This window comes from Gobio gobio (assembly GCF_949357685.1).
Source record: "Gobio gobio genome assembly, chromosome: 3".
Lineage (NCBI taxonomy): Eukaryota > Metazoa > Chordata > Actinopteri > Cypriniformes > Gobionidae > Gobio > Gobio gobio.
In genome coordinates, this window is record NC_137099.1 from 18,869,878 (window position 1) to 18,887,199 (window position 17,322).

Here is a 17,322-nt window from a genome sequence, read left to right on the forward strand (position 1 = left end):
TATATATATACATATAAACATATATATATATACATATATACATATATATACATATATACATATACATATATATACATATATATACACACATATATATACATATATATATACATATATACATATATATATATACATATATACATATATATATATATACATATATACATATATATATACATATAAACATATATATATACATATATACATATATATACATATATACATATTTATACACATATATACATATATATACACACATATATATATATACCACTATGACCTAATATTGTGTTGGTCCCCCTTTTGCTGCCAAAACAGCCCTGACCCATCAAAACATGGACTCCACTAGACCCCTGAAGGTGTGCTGTGGATTCTGGCACCAATGTTAGCAGCAGATCATTTAAGTCCTGTAATGTTGCGAGGTGGGGTCGGACTTGTTTGTTCAGCACATCCCACAGATTAGATTGAGATCTGGGGAATTTGGAGGCCAAGTCAACACCTCAAACTCGTTGTTGTGCTCCTCAAACCATTCCTGAACCAATTTTGCTTTGTGGCAGGGCACATTATCCTGCTGAAAGAGGCCACAGCCACCAGGGAATACCGTTTCCATGAAAGGGTGTAAATGGTCTGCAACAATGCTTAGGTAGGTGGTACGTGTCAAAGTAACATCCACATGGATGGCATGACCCAAGGTTTACCAGCAGAACATTGCCCAAAGCATCACACTGCCTCCGCCGGCTTACCTTCTTCCCATAGTGCATCCTGGCCCCAGGTAAGCACACGCACCTGGCCATTACAAAATTGCATAATGTATTGCATTACAATATTGCATTACTCCCTAAAAAAGTAACAAATTGTGTTACTTAGTTACTTTTTAAAGAAAGTAATGTGTCACGTAATGTAAACACTCTTAAGGCCTGTTCACACGGGACGATTTTTGCGTGCGTTTATCGCCAACGTTTAACGCCTCGTGACTAAACAAAGGGTGCCAATGTGAGTGTGCACACCGACGCGCAAAACGGCAGACGTAAAAACGTCATTTAAAAAGAAAATCTTTGGGTTAACGTTAGTTTTTTTATTTTGACGTGGCGCGTTAAAAACTGTCCGACCAATGAGATCAGCGCTTTTGTTCACATGCCTGGAGCTGCTGAAGTTACAGTAAAACACGACTTGGTGGTGCTCAAGCTCAAAACAGTCTTGCCGAGCACACATTGATACGACGAAGAGGAAGTAAGTAGACAAAGGCCCTGTCCCAAATGGCACCCTAAACCCTCATGATCTTCCTCTGAGTCCGCACTTCCACGACGTAATGCCGCTTTGAATGCCGAGAAGAAGTCCGCTGTGTAACCCACACCAGTGCGGGCTCGGCAGAAGTGCGCATCGAGGGCGCGCGTATCAACCTCAGAGGGGGCGCTCGCAAGCACCCTTCTGAGACTTAAAATGACAAATGGGACACCCTGCGGTCTCGTGGACTTAATGGACACGCGCAGGCAGCGGCCATTGTAAGTCCACAAGACCGAAAGTGCACATGAAGTGTGCCCTTTGGGACAGGGCCAAAGAAGAAGATGAGCTGCTAATGCTGCTTGTCAGTTAGCAAAAAGTGTGTGAATGGTTTTGGCAAGCACGTAAATACTGTGACAAGCGAGTGTCATCTACAGAATTTACACGTTCACTTAGCGCATCACCAGTGAAAATCGCGGTGTGAACAAAGACGCGCAGAAAAAACGTCTCGAAAAATGCTGGTGATAAGTGTGCATGATAATCGTCCTAGTGTGCGCAGGCCTTTACTGCAACAAAACAAAAGAAGAAAATAAAAAAATGTACAAAAATATGCTGTTTCTCTAAAGTATTTTTTGTTTATCATTGAATTGGATCATTAAAGGTCAGCAGCAAAGGCACGATATTAATTACATAACGTAACCTACAGTATATTTGTGTTGTTTAACATATTTAATTACTTCATGTTTGCATAGTATTCATTTTGAGGAATACTGAATCTGTTTGTGCAAGTGAGATGAGTAAATGCTCACATTTAGTCTAGAACTACAAAAAAACAGCGCACACAAAGTGATGGGTATCAGTTAATTAATGGGAAACGCATCTAGCGGTGAGGTTGCGAATTGCAACCGCCCACCACTCACCCATCCCCTTTTGGAGCACATACTGAAGCTATGGTGGCCAACACAGGACAAAGATGACGTCGTCTGAGACAGAGAGTAGCTAGCACTCTGTAGAGCAGTTTGTCTGTTTAGGGCTACTGTAGAAACATGGCGGCGCACAATGTTGACTTCACTGTAAGGGGACCCGCAGTGTATGTAGATAGAAATGGCTCATTCTAAGGTAATAAAAACACTACAGTTCATTATGTAAGGTCGTTATACACCACAGAAAACATAGTTATGTATATTATATTGCATTTCTGTCAATAGATCCCCATAAATATACACTGTACCTTTGAGGAAACATTCCATTTTAGCATTTTGTAAACATTATGGGAATGTTACTTAAAAAATAAAATAAAAATAACATTATGTCAACTAAAATGTTTAAGAAAAACATTCCATGAATGGATTTTTGTGCTAACATTTTGAGAACCTTATTAAATATAACTCAAACATTCTGTTAATGTTACTGGAAGAACATTTGTTCATAACTTTGTGAGAGTCTTGCCAGAACTCTAGCCAAAGTTCTGAGAACGTTTAGCTGATGGGTAATACGTGAATTTGTGTGATCCCATTTGTTTGTGTCTGTATGATTTGCTTAAGCCCAGACAGTAAGGTTTAGGCGTGGACCTTCATGCATGCTTTTTGAACTGAGTCAAGCACTCGCATCTGCGTTCACATAAAGTATATGTTTCTAATCTCTTTAGTAAAATTAGTTGTAAAAAAGTTGTTTTAGACTCCTGAATGATTCAGTCATTTTCTTACAGCCAGGGGATTTCGACCCTGTGACATTCAGAGTTTTCAACAGGAATAATGAGGCCTTTGCGATGTGTTCTGGGTTCAGGCCGAAAGGATGCTTTGCAGAGTATGTGAGTATTCCAAATGACCAAAACGTTGTCATAATCTTTAAACAGCAAATTGAGGCTGGCATTTATATCTGTACATTTATGTGTGTTGCAGTATTGCATTGGTGGTACACACACTGTATAATCCCACTGCTGTGATAATATTCTTAATGGATTAAGCAACCATATAATACAAATGTAATTTTGCTTTTGTATTATTAAGATACACACAACTTAAAAAGTGTGATTTGCTTCAATATTTGGTCATCTTAAAGGAACACCCCACTTTTTTTTGAAAATAGGCTCATTTTACAAGTCCCCTAGAGTTAAATAGTTGAATTTAACCGTTTTTGAATCCATTCAGCCGATCTTTGTATCTGGCGGTAGCACTTTTAGCATAGCTTAGCATACATCATTGATTCTAAACAGTCCATTAGCATCTCATGCAAAAAATGACCAAAGACACTTTCAATATTTTTCCTATTTAAAACATGACTCTTCTACAGTTACATCGTGTGCTAAGACAAACTGAAAATGAAAAGTTGCGATTTTCTACACCTATATGGCTAGGAACTACGTTCTCATTCCTGCGTAATAGTCGTGGATCTTCACGGCCATATCATGGCTGCAGCGACGCAATGATTCGTTGGTATGTGAAACATGGTGGTAGTATACACCTTCGACTTACTATCACAGCCCTTTACAACACACAGAACCATGGCTAATCACACAGGTAAATCCACAACACAATTTGTCAGCTGCAAGCCTGAAACTTTCTCTGCAACTACACAAACTTAGTGCCGGTCACATTGAAAGTTACCTAGCTGGGGGCTACTTTCAGGTGCTGTAATATCATTGCGCTGCTGCAGCCATGGTAGTGATGGTACTGCCACGAAGATCCGCGACTATTACGCAGGAATGAGAAAGTAGTTCCTAGCCATATAGGTGTAGAAAATCACAACTTTTAATTTTCAGTTGGTCTTAGCACACGATGTAACTGTAGAAGAGTCAAGTTTTAAATAGGAAAAATATTGAAAGTGTCTTTGGTCATTTTTTGAATGAGATGCTAATGGACTGATCAGAATCAATGATGTATGCTAAGCTATGCTAAAAGTGCTACCGCCAGATACAAAGATCGGCTGAATGGATTCAAAAACGGTAAAACTCAACTATTTAACTCTAGGGGACTTGTAAAATGAGCCTATTTTCAAAAAAAGTGGAGTGTTCCTTTAACTTGACATCCCAAAGTTGCAGCATTTTGTCTTCGCAATACTATTGTATTATTTAATTGGTTAAAATAAATACATTAAACATTTTTTAAAAATAAAGCTTTTCAAGAATATTCATGAGATTTTGGGCATGTCGTCAAATAATAATTTAATAATTTAATGTTCAGGAAAAATCATCACTATGTATTATTATTTTACATTTAGGAGTATTATATTAATGACAGCAGCTCTCAAGTTGCATGAACACATTAATTTAGCAAATGTGCTTTGACCTATTTGATTACTGTGACATTGAAATAGTGCAGAATTATGATATTTCTTATTCTAAAATGTCTTATTTTATGCCATGTTGTATGCATACATTTGTCAAAATCATAAAACCTTCCTGAAATCCTTTATGTTTATTTCAATGCCCATTTCTCAATCTGTCCGTCTATTTTTAGACATTTAGGTGAATAATGTAAAAATGTATCCAGAGAGCCACATAAGGAATGACAGCTTGGCCGTGTCTCTAAACTTAGTGAGCTGCCTACGTAGACAACATTTATAGGCGTAGTAGACCGTTTAAAATGTCAAATGTACTTATTATTAGCGCGTTCAAACATTTGTTCAAAAGTTCGTCATCGAGAGATTACCAAAAACGTACACAATGATGCCTCAGAAATGCTGCTTTTAGTATAGACAGCAAATAGCGATGGCTAGCTTTTGAAACACGTCCTACGAGTAGTCGATGTACTTTGACCCTTCTCTCTTCCACTACTTGCGCTGCTAGGAAGGAGGGATCTGAAGTATGTTGTAATGAAAAAGGGGGAAATCTTTACATCAAGAAAGGATCGAAAGGAGGAGGCAGTGAGAGCTGATGTTATGGCATCTGGAAGGGGATACAGATGGACTGTTTGTGCTGTGATTGTGCTTTTGATAGCTCTATGTGGAGCCCATATGACAGATCGACCTGCCTGTGAGTGTCATAGCGTAACACCAACGTTATTCTCCATTTGATCGACGATATTACATATACAACACATTTCCTGATGTTATAGTTCCTTTTTTTCCCCTAGTTAAGATATCTTAGCCAGCTAACCAGCTAGCACCACTATTAGCTGTTTTTTAGCCTATGCTAATTGTCCTTTATATGTAAAAATATATATATTTGAGCTTCTTATTGTTATTCACCTAAACATTTTTTTTAACTATATGTTATACAACTAAATTATTCACATATGTTCTGTCTGTTAGACTTATTGTCATCATAGCTATTTAGATTATTGCTTTTAAATATGTAAAGTATGATGCTCCAATGTATATAACCACAACAAAAACATTGAGAGATTTAATGGATTCAAATTTCCCTCGTTTGGCAGATCTGGGCAGTTTTATGATGTTTCTTGTGAGGCAGATTAGTGCTAGCATGTGACTGCAGGAGGGACAGAGAAACTATTGTAACACTGCAGTAGTAGAGTGCACCAAAGCAGCTGACCATTTAGTTTCATTAGGCGACCTACAGTAAGGTTGAATTGAATTAGAAGCGGCAACTGAAGTCTACAAAGTGGTGAGTAAATTTAGAAATGGTTGCTAAATGTTTTTCATAGAGAATCTATGTGGCTTTGTCAGAAAAACCTAGTGAAAGTCTGTCTTACATCATTTTTGGGCATCAAAGGTGTGATTCCTACAGAAGCTACCTATTTAGAGAGCTTTTAACCGCAGTCTCTGATCATATAACTTATTAATGTATTTGTGTTGCAAATGTGTCATAGTTGGTGATGATCAATTGGCTTTGCTTTCAGTTTCTCACCCTCATCGCAAGACTTCTGTGCTGAAGATGGATGAGGCAGCCCTTTCGGTTGTCAATGAGCTTCAGAATGAGATAACGTTAAATGTGCTTTCTGAGCACTGTTATCAGGTATCAAATATTCATGTTCTAGGTATACAATACATGCTAAATTTACCAATGCAAAGTCATGATTATTTAGCTGATCTTGTCTAATATGATGTCGAAGTCACCTTGAAATCAATTTCGCTTGGACAGTGAGGGCCAAAAGTAATGTCCGAAGAGGATCAGTTTGAGGATTGGTTTATAATGAGTTTTGAAGTTCAGTTATCAATTATGTTTTAAAGGGGTCATGCCATTGATTTTTTTAAATGTATTATTTTAATATGTTCCTTGAGGTTCACTTATAATCAGGGCTCTACACTGCGACCATTTCGGTTGCATTTGCGACTGAAAATTACTGCGTGCGACTGTAAAAAAATATTTAGGCGCACTAGGCCAGAGGAGAACTGGCACCCTGACTGAGCCTGGTTTCTCCCAAGGTTTATTTTTCTCCATTATGCCACCTGATGGAGTTTTGGTTCCTTGCCACTGTCGCCTTTGGCTTGGCTTGCTTAGTTGGGGACACTACATTTTCAACTAAATATTTAAAAAAAAATTCAACTAAATTACTGATCTGCCTGCATTGTCACTATATGATAATTGAAATGAACATCACCATTTTCTGCAGAGCGGCGGTACAGCCGAATCATATTCTGTTGCATTATTTTCCTGTTTATCACTGTGAAGCTGCTTTGAAACAATCGGCATTGTAAAAATCGCTATATAAATAAAGTTGACTAGTGCGAGTGACCTGATCGATTCTCATTAATAGATGTAACAATCGGAATAAAAAATACAACTCCCAAAGTGCATCAACACTGATCAACACTTATCGGTACGGTAATAGATGAGCACCAGCCAATGAGATTGCCATATGCGCATTAGTTCCGCCCACTATCGGAGAAACCGGCTGAATAGCTGAACAATTCCAAGAGAACTCCGTTATTTTGACAGGAAAATGCAACAAAGAATATAATTTACTGTTCATGTAGTGCGTCGATTATGCGTGGTATGTAAGACTTTCATTGCATGTGTGTGAGAAACACAGGGCTCTAGAGTTTACAGTACACAGGGACACTATGCATCCATTGAGCTGAACTGAAATAGTACAGATTAGAGATCGAATCTCTCTAGCGCTCAGTCAAGAGTGTTCAGCGAGTGAAAATAAATACTCTAAACTTATACTTAGCTAGCTAACACACATTGGAGAGTAAAATAAGAATTTATTAGCCAATGGCTAATGATAGACATTATTTCATTACCCATAGTGAAAATTTAGTCGCATATGCGAGTGATTTACTCGCATAGAGGGAGGCATGTTTCATTGAGTTATCACAAATAAAACAATTCACTCTAAGCACAACAATGCAATATGTTTACAAAATATTTAACACATTTTTTATCATTTGGGTGTAAAGGCCAATTTATACTTCTGCGTCGAGTGTACGCCGTAGTGTACGCCGTAGTGTACGCCGTAGGCTACACGCGTAGCCGACGCCGTCGTGAGCATTTATACTTCTGCGCTGTTGTCTGCGTCAATGTGCAATTACACATGCAGACGCTAGTAGGCAGTATCCTCGGGCATGGAATGTGTTTGTGAAATCATGCGGAGCTCGTGGCGCTGTTTTCAGCAGCGGTGGCTCGAGCAATCGATTGCTGTTGCGGAGACTTCATTCACGAAATGTACCCTAATGTGTCCCTGTTCTTGATATACAATTACTGATTAACATCTTTGGTTTTAATGAGAAAATAAATAAACTATACTCAGCGGATCTATGTATTTATTTACTACCATAAATAATCGCTGGACTGCAAAATATTGTGTTATAGCAGACGTAAGGAACTATCATCCGATTTCTGGGCACACACACACACTCCCATCGCAGATTTTTTATTTATTTATTGACCTGAGGGAAGGGTTCTGGCAGACCAATCACAGCGCTTGCGGTCCGCGTAGAATTGACGCGTTGTTACATTTTTGGAGAGGTGCGCGTCAGGCTACGGCGTAGGGTACGCCGTACCCTCTGCGTGCACTCGACGCAGAAGTATAAATTGGCCTTAAGGGTGAAGATGTCAATTTCCTTAGGTCAGACATCACTTTTGGCCACTACTGTGCATCACAATATGGAAGAAAAGACTTCTCAACTGCCATTTCATGCTGACTTTAAAACTGAATGCTGCAGTAATTATATAGTAATAACATTATAATGCTGTAGTATTGTTCCAACTGGACCTCTTTATTTCTGTGTTGTCTGTGTATGCATGTGCATTAGTGTGTGCCCCAGAATTTAGGAACAGTTCCTGCGAGTTCAGTTTCTGGGACCCCCACTACCATGGGGTTTGTCGTAAGCACACAACATGCTTTGACACTGCTTCTCAACACCACCTCGGAGCAATGCAAGTGAGTTATGAGTAGGTGCATTCAGTGGCATTCAACGTTATAATACCGAATACATCTTCACCATGTTTATTTCTTTGGCCATTATTATCAAGGCCAGGCATTATTGTCAGACAATTGATTTGTTCTTCCAGTGTTCACTTCCACTTTGGGGAGCAGGGGAACTATTCTCTGTGGGTGAAGAACCTGAATGTGCCGTCAAAGGTCAGCTGCACTATGATTACTGATTCAGAGCCCATCAACAGCTACCTACGTGAGTCAACCTTACAGCTGCACGCTGAAATTCAGTAATTTTTATTTTTTTCTTTAAAGGCATAATATGTAAGATTTTTGGATTAAAATATCCAAAAACCACTCGAACAATGTTATATATTTTGTTGACTTGTGTACTTCCAAATGTTTCCAAGAATATTTAAATCCAGAAAAATAAGCAATTTTAACCAGCTTCGCTGATCATCATACTCAGCTGGTAAAATAAAACCAGATGTACACGCATAAAATGATCGTGTTTAATCCAGCACACAGCATTGTTTTGAATGTTCGGTAAGCAAGCTCCGTCGCGAAATATACGTCATAAAAGCAGACCAATTAGGTTGTGACCGTATCGCTATGCCTTTGATTCACTTTACGTTCGCTGTTAAAAATGCCAGTGTGAACGCTAAACGGACCATGACTATATGTTTTGTTTTTTTTTGTTTTTTGGTCCGGACCAAACGAACCGAACTACAAGTGTGAACGCACCCTGAGATTGTAAGGCCTGGGCCGATACATGATCAGAAAAGAGAATTTGTTTTTAATTATGGAAAAAAATTAAGCATTTTAGCATTATATATATATATATATATATATATATATACACACAGGTGAGCTGGATGAATGAGTAGTTTTATATATGTATTTTTTTTTTGTTTTTCCAGCCATTTTGTTTGCTTTTCTGGCATTTGCTTTTCTCGCTGTATTATCTGCTATCTGGAACACAGTTCAAAGGTAAAAACATCTTTAATTCTTTGACCATGTAATGATGACATTTAAACAAGCCACAACAGCTTGTTGCAGCTGTTCTATTTGCTTGTAAAATAGAGTTCTTCCATTTTTAAGGCTAGATGTGGTGACAAATCTACTTATTCGCTTGGGGAGCACAGTGGAGACAGAGAGGCTGATAAACTCGGTAAGAGTGCTTTTCACTCCTTTTACACCTTTTTTTTCTGATTTTAACATATTTGAAATAAAAACTCAAAGCACCAAATTTAGAGCCAGATTTACTAAACAAATTAGCAAATTAGCATGGGAGCGCAAATCCAAAAAAAAAGTGCCGATGGGAGTGGAAAGTTCTGTGCGTGATTTTCTGATGATATGCAAATGAAAGTACACGGATGTAGTCGGATCAAACACAATCTACCAGGAGCAGCGCAAATTAGCGTCTGGTTTAAGACATGCATTTTTTTGGGTGGTAAATAATGGCACAAATACCAGTAAATTGACTAGTGCAAACCGTATTAAGTCACCTTGCGTGATTCATTTAAATGTTGGAAACTCCGACAGATGCATACAATATGATCAGCCGCCAAAATAACCCTGTCCATGCCTTTTCTGTACAAATTTTGCACTGCATTTCTTTAGTAAATCCTGACGTTTTTTTCGTGGCCAATAGAGACTTTGCTCTGGCGCAAGCTGCTAGTAAATCTGGCCCATGGTGTTTTTGTCATAGTTCAAATATGTCATCATGCTAGATTTACTGTAGTGTTTTTGCAGGTTCCAGCTAAGTGGGAAGTATTGCAGACATGAAAAGGATTTTTAATGATCCTTCTTATATTTTTTTCACATTAATTTACACTCTCTCGCTGTCTTTCTTTCTCTCTTCATGTCCAGGAGCTTGGCACTCCAAACAGATTGGTAAATGCCTCCACGGAATCGATAATTCCTGCCACTACAGGACGGAGGCTTCGTTCTTTGGATACTTTCCGTGGGTATGGTGCTCTTTCACTAATTGTTTTGGGTCCAATGCGCTTGAGATGGGAATTGAAACATTCAGGTGAAAATGATCTCGCACGGAAGCTGCTACTTTGCATACTGTGAAGTTGGTTGTCAACATGTAATTTGCATTTCATTTCTTATTATCCTGAAATGAAAAGATTAAATTCGAACTTGTTAAAACAAGGTTACGTTTGCTGGGAACCTTTCCTGACAATTGGAACAGTTATTTTCATTTTCAGTGTTGTATTGCTGTCTTTCTGATTTATAAAAACAAGTCAATCTCGTTATTTATTGTGGTCTGGTTTAATTCCAGATCTGTGTTAAGACAACAAATGAATCTCGCTCTGTTTTCTCCACAGTCTTGCTCTGGTCATTATGGTGTTTGTCAACTATGGAGGTGGACGGTACTGGTTCTTTAGGCATGAAAGTTGGAATGGTAAACTCATTTTTTCTTTACATTAGCTGCTATCATGTCTTTTAAGCATTTATTATTGGTAACAATGGTAAGGAAAACATTTAGTATATGAACGCCTGAAAAGCGCTTGACATGAAGTTAATAAAATGTGGTATGACAACAGGAAGTACAAGTATCTGGTTGTGTTCTTCCTCTTGCAGGGCTCACAGTGGCTGATCTCGTGTTTCCTTGGTAAGCCAATCCAACGTCACAAATGACTGATTCTTCTTTCAACATGCATCTTTAGCAGCTTCCTCAAACTCTGCTTCAGTTATTCTTTTATAGCGCAGTATTGTAGTAAAGCTTTATATTTCTGTCCCATGCATTGATTGATCTGCAAGCCACATCAGCTCTGGCATAAGCTGTCGTGTAATGGAGCCAAGCATGGGCGCTTATCACTGTGGCACAAATGAAGTGGTACATCAAAGTCAGCATAAACTGGTTTCACAGCTGAACTAAACCCAATAACCTTGTTTTCTGCTGTGCAGCTGAAAATAAGCTAGTTAATGTCATGACACCTCTGTGGTGTTTTAGGAGGCCTATAATGATGGTGTAGTAAAACATAAAAATGAACAGTCTGTCATAATTTTCCAAACCATAACTTTCCTTCTGGAGATGTTAGTCAGAATGTTCTCGCTGCTCTTTCCCATACAATGAAAGCGTACAGGAACTAGTGGCTGTCAAGCTCCTAGGACATATACCACTGTAGTCCATTCATTTCTTGACTACCATTCAACAGTTTCAGGTTGTATTATTTAAAAAATATACATATTTTAAAAGAAGTGTTTTATGCTCTCCTAGGCTGCATTTATTTGATGAAAAATACAGTAAAGGCATTAATATTGTCAAATATTATTACAATTAAAATAACTAATACATAATTAAAATGTACAGTTTAATATATTTTAAAATGTAATGTATTCCTCTGATGGCAAAGCTGAATTTACTCCAGTCTTCAGTGTCACATGATTCAGAAATCATTATAATATGCTGTTTTGGTGCTCAAGAAACATTTCATTATTAATAATATGGAAAACAGTTTTGCTGCAAAATGAGAGCATTTATTTGAAATAGAAATCTTTTCTTAAAATGCAAATGTCTTTGCCGTCACTTTTGATCAATTTAATGCATCCTTGCTGAATAAAAGTATATATTTTCTTTCTTTTTAAAAGAGGATAATACTGGCCCCAAACTTTTGAAGGGTAGTTTATATGAAGTCCAAGTCTTCTCACACCATACGATTCCCTTGTTTGATAAACAGACTGAAATATTTGTAGTTATTCATTAAAAATCTCATGTGGCTCTTGAATCTGTTCCATGCCTTAAGGGGAGGAGGAATGTCAAGTAATATGACGTCTTTGTAGTCTAAAATTGCTCATTTGGTGATCCACAAAAGAAAGAATATAAAATGGGATAGACATGAAGGAAAGTAAATAATGACAGAATTCTCTTTAGTTCTGTGGTTATGGTGCTTGGAGACCGTTTATACAGTTTTGCATTTCTTACACAGTATATTCAGGCCCTGTTCACACCTGGTATTGAGATGCGTTTTGGTTGATCGGTTCACAAGTGGACGATGCTAGCCTGACGTCGTCATACTCAATTCTAGTCAGAATATGAGTCTGATATTGCTCCATCGGGCTGTGATTATGGGGGCGTGTTTCAACCGAACCAGGAAAGAAAATGCCTCTGCCCTCAATTGGATAGACCTACAACCAATCAGAGCAACGGAGCGACACATAGTTGTCGACAGAACTTAAAGGGTAATTTAGTGATTTAGCATTAGGCTTTGTATCAGTAGAAACCCGGTAGTATATTCAAATTATGGTACTTTCCCTCCTCATATCCCCCTGAGACGAGAGAATTATGCATTTTATTTCTGGAAAAAATCCTCAGATGACGCAAATATCGTCATTTTGCATCATTTTAGGATTTTTTTATTCTCTAACTGAATGAAATGATTGTATTACTATGAAGATCAAAACGACGGTGTTTGGAGTGGCCTCATAGGGCAGCGAAGCAAGTGCATTCTGGAAGTTGTTGTCTTTCATCCACATGAGACAAAAATAAATTTTCTGTCTTTTCTCAGTCTAGAAGGCACCAAATTCAAAAATAATTTCATATTTCTACTGCATAAATGACCCAGTTTAAATACAAAGCTTAATGCTAAATCACTGAAGTAACCCTTTTACTGCACGCACACTGGAAGAAGTAGAAGACGAAGATGAAGATTAATGTAAACGATCTTTGCCGGTGTTGTACAAAATAATTTAAGGATACACGGAGTAGTTACCAACATGATCATCATTTTTGAGAGAAATAGTAAAGGGGAATGCACATACGAACAAACAAATTCAACCCAAGCGCTCTTTGGTGACGTGCATGATTACGTTACTGTTGAGCATCTCAAGTCCAGACCAAACTTCCCGACCTCAAATGTTGTGGGCGGGACTAAGTTCGGCTGGCATCCAGGCTAGGACGATGCTAAATATAGGTGTAAACGGGGTCTAAATGTTTTGAGTTTGTCCAAAGGTAGTCGGAAATGCATTCGACCGGATTGCTTACGTAGTGTAAATGCTCTGTGATCAAATGTGTTCGAACAGCCACAAAAGACCACCTACTCTCCGGCTATTTACCTAACGCGTAAACATTATGGGAACCGTGTTAACCAGACGGGATTTAAACTTTGTTGACTGGAGACCCAGTTTGAAGACAAATAACGTACTAAGCATAATGTTCTCTCACCATTCCTGATATCTAACAAAACGTTTTTTTAAACAAAAGCTGCTGCTATCCGTATGTTTTTCGACGTCTCAAGGGCGAGTTCATATGTAAACTGCGCAAGCTTATTTTGGCAATTAGATCGAAAGATCTGAAAAAACATACATTTACCCGCCTATAGACCCTCCCCTTGAGTAAATCAGGACTAAAGTGGTTGAAATTAGCCTAGATGCCAGCCGAACTTAGCCCCACCCACAACATTTGAGTTCGGGAAGTTCGGTCTGGACATGATCCGTTGTGGAGCAACTATGCCCGAACAGAAGCTGTTCGGACCAATCAAATTGTCAATGCGGGCTTTAGACGATGACGGACAGATGATCAACAGTAACGTAAGCATCCACGTCACCAAAGAGCGCTTGGGTTGAATTTGTTCTAATCCTAAACTGAGAACTTGTTCGTATATGCATTCACCGTTACTATTTCTCTCAGAAATGATTATCGTGTTGGTAAGTACTCTGTGTATCCTTAAATTCTTTTTTACAACACCTGCAAACATAATATCACATAATTGGGGTCGCTTCAACCCGCCGACATGGAAAAACAGCCCGCGGGAAAACTGCTGACTTGGCAACACTGTGTGCAGTTGAGTTCTGTTGACATTTGACAACTAACGTTATGCGTCGCTCCGTTGCTCTGATTGGTTGTAGGTCTATCCAATTGAGGTCTTTCCTGGTTTGGTTGAAACACGCCCTATAATCACAGCCCAACGGAGCAGTATCAGAATTGAGTATGACAACGTCAGGCTTGGTTGAAAGTGGCCAAAAGAGATAAATTAAAAAACCAGGTGTAAATGGGAATGTGTCTCTCTCGTCTACTTGTGATCCGATTGATCAAAACACATCTTAAAGGGATAGTGCACCCAAAAAGGAAAATTCTGTCATCATTTACTCACCCTCAAGTTGTTCCAAACCTGTATTAGTTTCTTTGTTCGGCTGAACACAAAAGATGATATTTAGAAGAATGTTTGTAACAAAGCAGATAGAGCAACCATTGACTAGCATAGTATTTTTTTCCCTGCTATGGTAGTCAATCGTTGCTCTATCTGCTTGGTTACAAACATTCTTCTAAATATCATCTTTTGTGTTCAGCAAAACAAAGAAACTAATACAGGTTTGGAATAACTTGAGAATGAGTAAATGATGACAGAATTTTCATTTTTGGGTGAACTATCCCTTTAATACCTGGTGTAAACAGGGCCTAAGCCAAGATATAGCTTTGGATGACTTTACTGATGAAGACAGTGTATTTTATTAGCAAAAGATTGTAGAGAGACAGGAAACCAGTGGGGAATAATGGGATCATAACATGAGGTAGACTCCAGATAAATGTGTGCTACAGATGTTGAAGAGAAATTGGCTTTCACACAATTCAATTTGTGGATGATGCTTAATCTGTGTTTTTGAAATCACGCCAGAAAGCAGCACTTTCTGAAATGAGTATCTATTTTTTTTCTCCCCCTTTTTGTCTTACTTCATCTAACTTTTTTTTCTTCACAGGTTTGTGTTCATTATGGGTACTTCTATTGGTTTGTCCCTGAGCGGTTCAGTTCGCAGAGGTGTCAAACGCACTCATCTTCTGTGGAGGATTTTCTGGAGGAGCTTACAACTCTTTCTTATCGGAGTCATCATCATCAATCCTAACTACTGCCTAGGACCCTGTGAGCAGAAACCGTTTCCTTATTTTTCTTCATAAAACTTTCAAAGCAGCGTAGCCCTATCCCTGTAGATATTAATAAATTGTACACTCTGTACTGTTTATAAAATGAATACAGTGTGAACCACATCAGAATGAAATCTGATACAAATTAAAGGGATAGTTCACCCAAAAACGAAAATTTGATGTTTTTCTGCTTACCCCTAAGGCATCCAAGATGTAGGTGTCTTCGTTTCTTCAGTAGAACACAAATGAAGATGTTTAACTCCAACCGTTGCTGTGTGTCACTCATATAATGCTTGTCAATGGAGACTAATTCTATTAGAGTAAAAAAAACATGGACAGACAACTTCAAATTAAACCCCGCGGCTCGCGACGACACATTGATGTCTTAAGACACGAAACGATCGGTTTCTGAGAGAAACCGAACGGTATTTATGCAAATATATCACCTCATATCAGACGAACGCTTTAGCTCTCCAGACTGGCATCACTTCCCGTAGGTGAGGTCAAAATAGCAGAAAAACATCACATTTTCGTTTTTGGGTGAACTATCCCTTTAAGTTTCTCATTGTTAGATTACATGCATGTAACCTGTTGATTTTTGTTTTGTTTTGCATTGGACAGTTAAAGACCCCATGAAATCATTGGTTTTCAGTCCATGTCTGTAACTTTGAGGTTATCTGAATGCTATAGTGTACATTAGGGATGCAACAATACATTTAGTCCACGGTTCAATATATACCTTGGTTTTTTTCTGTCATCGATTCTGTCATCGATTACTCACGCTCAAGTATTTTTTAAACCTGAATAAAGTTCTTTCTTCTGTTGGACATAAAATATTTTTTGAAGAATGTTGGAAAACAAACAGTTGCAGGTCTCTATTGTAGGAAATAATAATATTGAAGTCAATGGCTACCATCAGCTGTCTGGTATTCAACTGTCTGTGTTCAACAGAAGAAATTAATACAGGTTATGAACAACATTAGAGTGAGTAAATAATGACATAGGGGTCTAATTTTAGAGTGAACTGTCCCTTTAAGGACTAGCGGCAGCATGTTCACTAGGCTGCTCTGCTGTCAATTTAAGACCTGCACGCATCTAATATACAGACACACGCCGATTTTACTTTCACTTTAGACATAACGACTATGTTTATGTTATCCTTGTGTGTATTTGACAGTATTAGCGCAGTAAGACTACTTAGTCCAGTAATCACGTGTTTGACAAGCTTTTAGTGCGTGCGCTCAGAAAAGCACCTGTTAAAACAGTGCATAAGCACGCGAATGAAATGTTTAACCGGCAAGGCTTTAAAACGCATGCAAATAATGAACTTTCGTGATTGTGAATAACGATAGTGTTCCGTGAGTATAACTCACGGAACGTGTGATGTGAATGTATGTCGCGTTGTTCAGTATTTTGGGATGGAGGCAAATTATAGAATGTGTACTGTAGCACGATACTAGCAGATTTTGGAGACATTTTAATCGTCCACGATCGAAAATCATGACATGCGTGAGAACATGGTGTTAGAGCGTAACTACAGTAACTAAAGGGGGACGGGTGTTTGCGAACAGTCTTTTAAGCTTAAACGGATATGTGCACGCGAAATTAAGTAAAAATGCCCGTCTTGGCGAGTATCCTCGTAAACGCAGTCGGTTATGTGTTGTAAATAATTGAGAAAGAAAACGGATGTGTGTCATTTTGTATTAGGTCCGTGCATTCGTCTTAAAGGGTTAGTTCACCCAAAAATGAAAATAATGTAATTAATTACTCACCCTTATGCCGTTCCACACCCGTAAGACCTCCGTTCATCTTCGGAACACAAATGAAGATATTTTTGTTGAAATCTGAAGGCTCAGTGAGGCCTGCATAGGCAGCAATGAAATTTACACTCTCAAGATCCATTAATATACTAAAAACATATTTATATCAGTCCATGTGAGTACAGTGGTT

At 38.3% G+C, this 17,322-nt stretch overlaps 1 protein-coding gene across 2 annotated transcripts in view; it reads left to right on the top strand.

Annotated features, from left to right (window-relative positions):
* The first annotated feature begins 4,992 nt into the window (after positions 1-4,992).
* hgsnat (heparan-alpha-glucosaminide N-acetyltransferase) overlaps positions 4,993-17,322 on the top strand; it is a 35,651-nt gene continuing 23,321 nt past the window's right edge. The window contains exons 1-10 of one of the 2 annotated variants that reach the window (XM_079813388.1): positions 4,993-5,194; positions 6,021-6,136; positions 8,380-8,507; positions 8,639-8,757; positions 9,422-9,491; positions 9,603-9,672; positions 10,374-10,471; positions 10,838-10,914; positions 11,094-11,124; positions 15,210-15,370. In XM_079813388.1, coding sequence (XP_079669514.1) covers positions 5,035-5,194; positions 6,021-6,136; positions 8,380-8,507; positions 8,639-8,757; positions 9,422-9,491; positions 9,603-9,672; positions 10,374-10,471; positions 10,838-10,914; positions 11,094-11,124; positions 15,210-15,370 — 1,030 coding nt within the window. In that variant the 5' untranslated portion in view covers positions 4,993-5,034. Of the gene's footprint in view, positions 5,786-6,020; positions 6,137-8,379; positions 8,508-8,638; positions 8,758-9,421; positions 9,492-9,602; positions 9,673-10,373; positions 10,472-10,837; positions 10,915-11,093; positions 11,125-15,209; positions 15,371-17,322 lie in introns of both variants that reach the window. The other variant, XM_079813389.1, reaches the window with a different exon arrangement.